This window comes from Loa loa (genome assembly GCF_000183805.2).
Source record: "Loa loa unplaced genomic scaffold supercont3.157, whole genome shotgun sequence".
NCBI classification, from domain to species: domain Eukaryota; kingdom Metazoa; phylum Nematoda; class Chromadorea; order Rhabditida; family Onchocercidae; genus Loa; species Loa loa.
The window spans coordinates 95,393-103,590 of NW_018108337.1; the positions used below are offsets into that span (position 1 = coordinate 95,393).

Sequence of the window (8,198 nt, forward strand, 5' to 3'; positions counted from 1 at the left end):
CCCATATACGAAATATGAATGAGCAAATTGCGATGTAAACAACAATGATTAGTATTGCACCGTAAATTGGAAATGTTTCATAAGCATCATTCTCACTGTTCGTCGCATCCTGCAATAAGTCTACTGCACCACTTTTTTTTATTCTGTTGTTTCAATTAATAATTGCACCTATATGAAGTGGCAAGGTTGAGTGGACTTCTATATGATCCTAATTCTTCATTCCATTCTTAGAAGGTTAATATAGCTAATCATGACGCTAATTTTCCCGGGATTATCATTACGAATTCAGGCTATTTCTTATAAATATAATCTTGGAAAATAATCCTTTCGTGACAAATTGTCACACAAGCGATGTCGTTCTCCAATTACGCAAAAACGGTCAAGGCGGATTGAGAGTTGGGCAAGGAAGACTAGTAAGAACGGAGTTTTCTACTGTACTTGAATATCTTTCCTATTTTTTACATGGATTTTACATGAGGTGAGAAAAATGCATAAAAAAGCAGAAACAAACATTTTCGTTGATGTCACAGCTACTCTTTTTTACTACTTCAGGGGTTTTCATTTTAGTTCCAGCTTCGTTAGAAACCTGATACTCTCTTGTTCTCCACCTTAAATAATTGCAGTATGAGCAAGAGGTATATATAGCAGTACATTTATGTCAAAATTTCAATCGCTCACCTTAATATAGATTGTGTAAAGCACTTGAAACCTTTCCGGATAAAAAGCCAAATACTGCGTACATACAGGAGAATCAACTTCCCAAATTCGTTTAATACTACCAACATATACGGCACGCCCAACAAAGCATATAAAATAGTAAAAATTCGGCCTTTGGTGGTCCGGCACCATATGTTTCCATATCCTGCATTCATTTCTATAATCCGGATCCTACTATATTACTGCATTTCTTGCTAGTTTCTCATATTTCACAAACAGTATTTACTGAGGTGCAATAACCGACGTTTCAAAAGACTGTAAAATATATTATTAGAGGAAAGAGTTCAGAAGATATTACCACTTAAAAAGCTTCATGAGATTCTGTGAGTAAATAAATGGAAGAACAAACCAATGGTGGTAAAAATAGTGCCACAATAAAATACAGCATTCCAATAATCGGCCCATCTCCAGAGATTGTGCCTGTAGGCCAAGACGTCCGTTAGTTCATCGTACTCCTCTAGTAGCAGCTCAAGCCTTCTATTACATGTTATCTGTTTTAAAAGCGGTGCTATCTACAGTATCCAAATGAATGCTCCACATTTCAATTTAACCACAATTCAAGAGATAAACGAGTTTCTAAGCATACGACTAAAATCTCTCCCTCACTTTAACACAAATCATGATTATACATGGGATATTAACTTATCCTGTCATGGATCTCTTTTCCATTTTATCAAGGAGTTAAGACGAAGAAATTACTGTACAAGTGAGAGCATTCTATAAAGCTCACCTTGGTACTATTTTGGTCATCACTGTGTTTTGTTATAGACTGACAGTGTGGCGACATAAATAATCCTGATATTTTCTTCGCATAAATTTTGTGGCGCTCCAGGGTTTTCTGTAAGTGGAAAATGATAACAAGGATTCATAAAAAGGCGACGGTTAATATCGGTGATAAAGTTACTTGTTCAAGCTGAGCATTCAGCTCACGTTCAGCAGGTGCTTCAAACTGGTGAACAAGCAATCCACCGAAAAGTGCATATGCAATCAGTACTGACAACAACAAAACACATTTTATCCAACGACCGAACTTGAATTCAAGATTGTACCATATCAACTTGACTGGATGGCAGCGGTTTGGCCTGTTCGTAAATAATAACGAATAAAACATGTAGTTTACACAATTTTAGTTACAAAGTAACTCTCAATAGAGCAATCTTGAAATCAAGGTTACTACAATGTTGTTCCGACATTTTCAATCTACCCACACTTCTGCTATCAAGAGTTATCGTCATCTTTACATTTATAGCAACATGTAACTTATCATAGCGTTCGTATATGACTATGAATAAATTTATGATAAGCATTATACCCGAGTAAATCACTACTGCCAAACAGTACAAAAAAAAAATCTGTATTCACCACTTTCATGTCGTGGATCTGCCTGAAATATTTTCCTTTTAATATATTCGAGATAAGCAACGTACTTGCTCTGACTGCTCAAGATTTCTTCGATAACATCATAGACAGTTGGCTGGCTGGTTTCTTCTTTATAAATATTGTATTCGCCATGATCTGTTGCATCCTAAAATCTGAACCGTTGAAAACTTTAAACTCACACCTCCTGAATTCAACTTCTACTCTAAATATCTTCAACCAGTATTTCTGAGAGATAAGTACCGTTCTTTTCTCTTGCTGTTTCACGTTGAATTTAGAAACCGATACAATGCCTATAGGTCATTCCAGTATAAACAGGAGCCCTACAATTACATTCCAGTTTTCTCATTATCTTCAGCATTTGATATTACTAGCCATGTTTCGGCTGGTTTCTTTTTTTTACATTTGTTCATTTACACTATTGTCTATAGTTTCAAATGGCGAGGTTAAACAGCGAGGAAGTGCAAAATGAAGGCAAAGAAAGCAGCACTTGTACAGTACATCACCTTACATATTAAGCAATACCGTGATAACATTATCAGCGCTCAATCCAATAGATTTCACACTTTGAACTTCTGTCGCTATGAGTTCTGGCTTATGAATTTTCGAGCTTTTTAAAGCAATCGTAAGAAAGCGTCTGTATTTTCTTCTGCAAAACTTCTGCAGCACCTGGAATTCGCATTTATGAGCATAAGGAAGAGAATTAGTGTCCAAAAGTGAACTGATACCAGCTTTATTTTCTGATCACATGACAATAACCTTCAGCCCCTCGTCTTCTTGTTCACTGCTTGACCAGGTCAACTTCCATCCCATAGATACGATTTTCGGAAATATCACCTAAAACATATATAACATAGAATATAAGGGAAACGAGATCCAATCATATATGACAGTGTAGATGGTTGCCTTTTCGATTCATGAAGCCTTCACACCTCACCTGGTACTGTCCGGAAAAAAGGCTGAAGGTAAGCGAAGGTTTAGTGAATCCAGATTACTGGATTATGGAGCAGTCAGAAGCCTAATGGTTTGTAGATATCTCCAACTACTCTCACCACTATAAATAACAAGAAAATAAAAGTTGCTGTGAAGTAATGGCAAATGCAAGTATGAACGACAAGAGCCATATCGGTTTTATATTCGACATGATATGAATAATAACGGGAGAGAAAAGACATTAGGCTTAAAGGAACGGGATGAAGTTTATCAGCTGATAACTAATTCTCTCTATTTTGTTTCTTACAGAAGAGGTTAAGTCATTTTTTAAAGACGACAGGAATAGGGACATATGGTAAGGTATTGATGATAATTACGATGGTTTTTAATATGATTGATGATATCAACATTTTATATTTGTAGTAAGAGAAACTGGTTGTCTTCTCACACCAACAACTAATTTTATTCTCGATGATGGCAAAATTGTCCCAAAGCAACGAATTCTTGTGATATCTAGCTGATACACGACAGTTTACTCCTCAAAAACTTTAAAAATTTTTTCCCGCGCTTCCTTACTCTTCTTTAGGCTAGATTACAATAAAATTTGATTAAAATCCAACTTGCTCTTTTTATGTCAACTAATACAAGCATCTAACCTCACCTTTCTTCGTTGGATTTCCGTTTTCATTTACATATTACTTCTTGTGAATCCGTTTTTGGATTACTGAGCCTTATGGTACAACTACTGGAACCTAATATTTTTACAAATAATAAATTCATAAAAAAGACCGAAGGATCTGAGAATTAATGAATTGTCAGGAAAATTAGAGGGAAAGATACGGCTGATAATAAGTCGTATCACATTTTTGAACGGCGGGATAAGTTTCTGAGATAGATGAAGGAGGCATGAGAAAGAACAGTGTACTGTATGGGAAATGGTTCAGTTGATGCCTTTATGTGGGAATCATGGACAGAACATGTGGTAGGGAGTAAGTAAGAGACAGGGAAATGAAAAGTGGGACATAGAGTGGGAAGCATTCGCCGCGCTTTATTCTCAACATTCACTTCAACAGAGCGCTTTACTGTTTAGGCATTTTTTCCCGAACGATATAAACCAAATTCGGAAGCTTCTCTTGCAGGAAGTCTCTGTGCAGCACTTTTCGATAATAACAAACGCTTTCAATTTAAGGGCAGAAATAGTGGAAAGTCTCTCTGTTTAAATTTTTGTTATTCAGCTTACAGAACATGTGAAATACAGATGTGAGAAATGCATGCCTCTCAGTTTGTATTTCATGAAGAATGAATCATTACGATTCAAGCATAAGTTAACGTCAAAAAGTCTAGTAGTGATAAACAGGCAGAATTCCGGATAGCTCTATAGTATTCTCATCATCACTTCCTACAATCATCATTAGCATCAATAATTATGAATATTGTTAACAGTCAGTAAAGCAAATCATCAGTTACAAAGGTCATACGCCTCTCATCTGCTGACCTTCCTAGCGTTTCTCTTCATTGTAAAAAAACTCTGCTTCTTGTTACTCTTGCTGTTCTTCACTTCCAAAAAAAAATGAACATTAAGCTATTAAAAAAAGGGGTCAGTTACCAAGCTTATTTGCGTGCTTGCATGCTGCTTTGATGAATCAAGCTAACTCTTATAGGGATCTTTATCTCATTGTATTAATACTGCAACTGTTATTAGTTAACTTTCTAATTATTTCTGCTATAATTTGCCGAGTTTGGATGCAAACAGTCTGCATGAAAACTGTACCATTCCACAAACTAAAGTGTAACTTTTCACTCTAAAACTACTCAGGGTGGAAACTTTTTTCCACTGCTCGTTATTTAGTATCGAATGTATGGGAATAATAATGCACCAGTTGTAATAATGACCTCTGTATACTTTGATATTTTTCGACTAGATTTCAAATTTCGCTTGTTCATTCTTTTCGTTCACTTTTTATTCATTACTTTAGCCAATAAATGATAGAAAACTTATTGGGTACGGTGGGAATGAAATGACGTGCCATCTCTCTTTAGTGAGCATCTCTTGTATGGGTTGCAATGAGAAGTGCGATAATTGGTGTTGATCTTTAATCCAGAAATCACTTGAAAGATTTATTGCTCGCCATTCCAATATATTGATTGAAGGAATAAAGGAATCAAGTAAATAAATGCGGCTGTTCAGTTCGTAATCATTCATTCCTTACCCTGTGAAAACCTCCGTTCTTTCATTATCTTTTCTTCACTATTGGGTTGTTAAGAAATCAGCGGTAAGGATGCGATTCAGGTAATGACATCTGAAACAGTGTCGTCCAGTTGCACCTCAATCGATAATAATTTACTTTTTTGTTCTGCCGTTGTTTTTTACTCAAATTCATTGTTTCAGATGACCAGTTTCAGTCTTTTTGCGACGTTTTATCTTTTAATCATTTCTCCCGCAATTTATGGTATGTTCCAAAAACTGCATATTTTACACCAGCTGTTTCCCACACACTGATATATGATTAGCCTACCCACTCACACACAGAGTAGCTCCATTAGAATTACCTCACTCATGACCTTTTTGTCCCATACGACTGGAAGTGTGAATCAGTGTGATCTCTTTTACGGTTGAACAAAAAAAAGCTGTTATGCCTTATATATGCTGGCAAGTTTGTCCGGAAAAAGGCATTGTTGGATTGGCCAGAAACATGTAATATAGAAATGGATAGGTTGGGAACTGAATGAATTTATTGTGGTAGCAGAAATGGTCGTTATCGTGCGGCACCTTACCAGTGTTAGAGAGTGGTAGTAGTTGAGCTTGACAGGTGAGCGTACCGTGATAATAATCCCTAAGTAATTCCAGTGGTTTTAGTTGTTTACTTAATGGAACTTCTGCAAGTCTTTATTCATATTTAATTAAGGATATGTGTTCCCTTGTTTGGATGAATGCCAGTGTGATACAGATGACGAAGTAATCTATTGCCATAATGGCCGTCGAACTACAGTAAGTCTTCAGTAATGTTTGTCTTTTTGTGAAGTTTTGGATGGTTAGGAGTTTTGCTTAAATTGTATTCTGTATAATAAAACACACTAAATGCATTATAGGAAATATCATTTAATAGTTTCAGCTTGAACTGCCGGATATTCGTTTGCGGGGTTTTATTGTGATAGGATTGACAAATAATGCAATCGAAAGGCTTCCTGACGAAAAATCCATTTTGGAATTGTTCCCGGACCTAATGGTAACCATGAGTCATTGTCAGCAATTGAATGTTATTTTCAAGTTTGGATAAGAAAAAATTGTATTCGAAATGAATTTAGGCCATTGACGTGGAAGGTAATGCACAGTTTGATTGCGAATCACTGAAAGGATACAAAAAAATTAAGGTAAGTTAAAGCGAACCTCTATTTCAACATTCATTTCAGTGCAACATCAATCACTGCATTCATAAAACAGCTATGTAATTTACAAATTTATTTTCAAATTAAGCTTGAATCCCTAGAAAGTCGAAAATATTATTTTATATTGTTGGCTATTTATTGTTATATATACATTACCCTTATGTATTAAATATTACTGGCTCTGCAGATATTCAGTAACTGTGAAGGGACCGAACCGATGATAACGAGAGACCAAAGGCTACCGGATATTGAGGAGGCGACTGACGCAAGTTTCAATTTCCTTATAAATGACAATAAAGCACCTTATAACACTATCAGTTGTGTCGTTTAAACGATACAACCGCGAAGTGACGGAATGACGGGCATGGCACTACAGGCCCTCTTTTTCATCAGCTTGGACTGAAACTATTGGACATACCTCTTTTAGAGAGAACTGTGACTGTACGCTCCTCATTGCATATTTTTGCATAAGATCTACATTCCAAAACAAAACTTGGTTTCAGACGTGCGACTTCAAGTGCCAGGTGGACAAACACTACAAAATTCTATACAACTATGTGGTGAAATTATGGAAGGTAAGAATTTTGTAGTCATTGCACTGGTAAAGAATGTAGTGGAGTTACAACCAGTTGGTTTTAGTCCAGTTAGCGCTGCAGGGAGATATAAAAAGTGAAGAATTGCCCTATGTTCGCTACAATCGATTTAATGGTCAATACCATGCTTGTACAGCCAGGTATTTTTAGATGCTAAAGATGAAGTATGAAGACATTGATAAAGAGAAGATTATGAAGGATGTGAAGGACTTTTTCGTTAATATTGCGAAGAAAATTGATGAGCTTCACAAGAAATAAGTTCCAATTCCTCGATGCAGCTCCCAAAATCAATGTTTCAAATGGTGCTGTAGTGTATGCAACGGAGTGTTCCCTACGAATGCCTTCTCAGAAGTTGGATAAGCGTAAACTGTCTCCATCCTATTTACCTTTAACGTGAGATTCATGCAATGAATTCAAAGTTATTATTTTGCGATCGCTAAAGCTGCAGTGGCCATTGTATACAAGCTATATCATTTACAATTTGCAGGAATATATGTAGTCAGCACAAAAAGAAAATTACTTAACGATATAGAATCAGAACAGGGATACTATTCCGATGTTGTATATCACTTCAGCAGAATAGCCTTAAAAGTTGAGTAGGAATAACAAAGCAATATTTATATGCAATTAAGAGTGGACATCCAATCAGAACAGCCTGATAGTATTGACAAAGCGTATCCTGGAGAAACCAATTTTGAAGAGGTGGTGAATTAATGTCCAATTATATGGGATAGTTAAAATGCACCACATGTATACCCAAAACAACATCCGTGACAACATCTTACAGGGTGCACCATTGACGTGAGGCCTTCCCAATCTGATATTTTGTTCTTACACCGTCTCCAAAATCCCAAAAATGATGACGAAATAAAACGTAAGGAAGCATGAAGTGAGATCAAAGAGATTTAAAAAATTCATTTCCACTCAACATTTTTGTCTCCGACTCAGAATATTCTGTAATAGTCTCTCATATTTTTATCAATGATACTTAGCATAAATATGATACGAAATGATTCTGATATTTAGAGCATATTTGTAGTGTATTCGTTAAATTGATAAAATGAAAGGAAAAAAAAAAAGAAAATAAGGTCACAAAAAAGTTTAACCTTTATTTATTTCCTAGCTAACAGTATTTTCTGGTTGGTTAAATTGGCGAGAAATAACAATAATTCCAGACATTCCGAATCTTTG

The 8,198-nt window shown here is 35.8% G+C and overlaps 2 protein-coding genes across 2 annotated transcripts; one reads left to right on the forward strand and one right to left on the reverse strand.

The window, feature by feature from the left end:
• Window positions 1-666: 666 nt before the first annotated feature.
• LOAG_10651 (hypothetical protein) lies at window positions 667-2,907 on the reverse strand (the record flags this gene model as incomplete). The annotated part of the gene is made up of 7 exons (XM_020448206.1): window positions 667-862; window positions 1,063-1,229; window positions 1,448-1,555; window positions 1,622-1,799; window positions 2,145-2,242; window positions 2,620-2,763; window positions 2,854-2,907. 7 exons carry the CDS (start codon window positions 2,905-2,907, stop codon window positions 667-669), a joined length of 945 nt encoding a protein of 314 aa, XP_020301629.1.
• A 2,502-nt stretch (window positions 2,908-5,409) lies between these two features.
• LOAG_10652 (hypothetical protein) lies at window positions 5,410-7,587 on the forward strand. Its single transcript, XM_003146176.2, has 7 exons — window positions 5,410-5,477; window positions 5,934-6,016; window positions 6,141-6,254; window positions 6,334-6,399; window positions 6,602-6,679; window positions 6,918-6,989; window positions 7,158-7,587. The coding sequence occupies exons 1-7, from the start codon at window positions 5,417-5,419 to the stop codon at window positions 7,263-7,265; spliced, it is 582 nt and encodes a 193-aa protein (XP_003146224.1). The 5' UTR covers window positions 5,410-5,416; the 3' UTR covers window positions 7,266-7,587.
• The last annotated feature ends 611 nt before the right edge of the window (window positions 7,588-8,198 follow it).

What these genes read in the sequence shown, in the direction of transcription:
- LOAG_10652 (XM_003146176.2), top strand. Translation starts at nt 5,417, where the DNA reads ATGACCAGTTTCAGTCTTTTTGCGACGTTTTATCTTTTAATCATTTCT. An exon ending in ATAATGGCCGTCGAACTACA is followed by an intron (nt 6,017 to 6,140) that starts GTAAGTCTTCAG and finishes TAATAGTTTCAG; the next exon opens with CTTGAACTGCCGGATATTCG. An exon ending in ATATTGAGGAGGCGACTGAC is followed by an intron (nt 6,680 to 6,917) that starts GCAAGTTTCAAT and finishes ACTTGGTTTCAG; the next exon opens with ACGTGCGACTTCAAGTGCCA.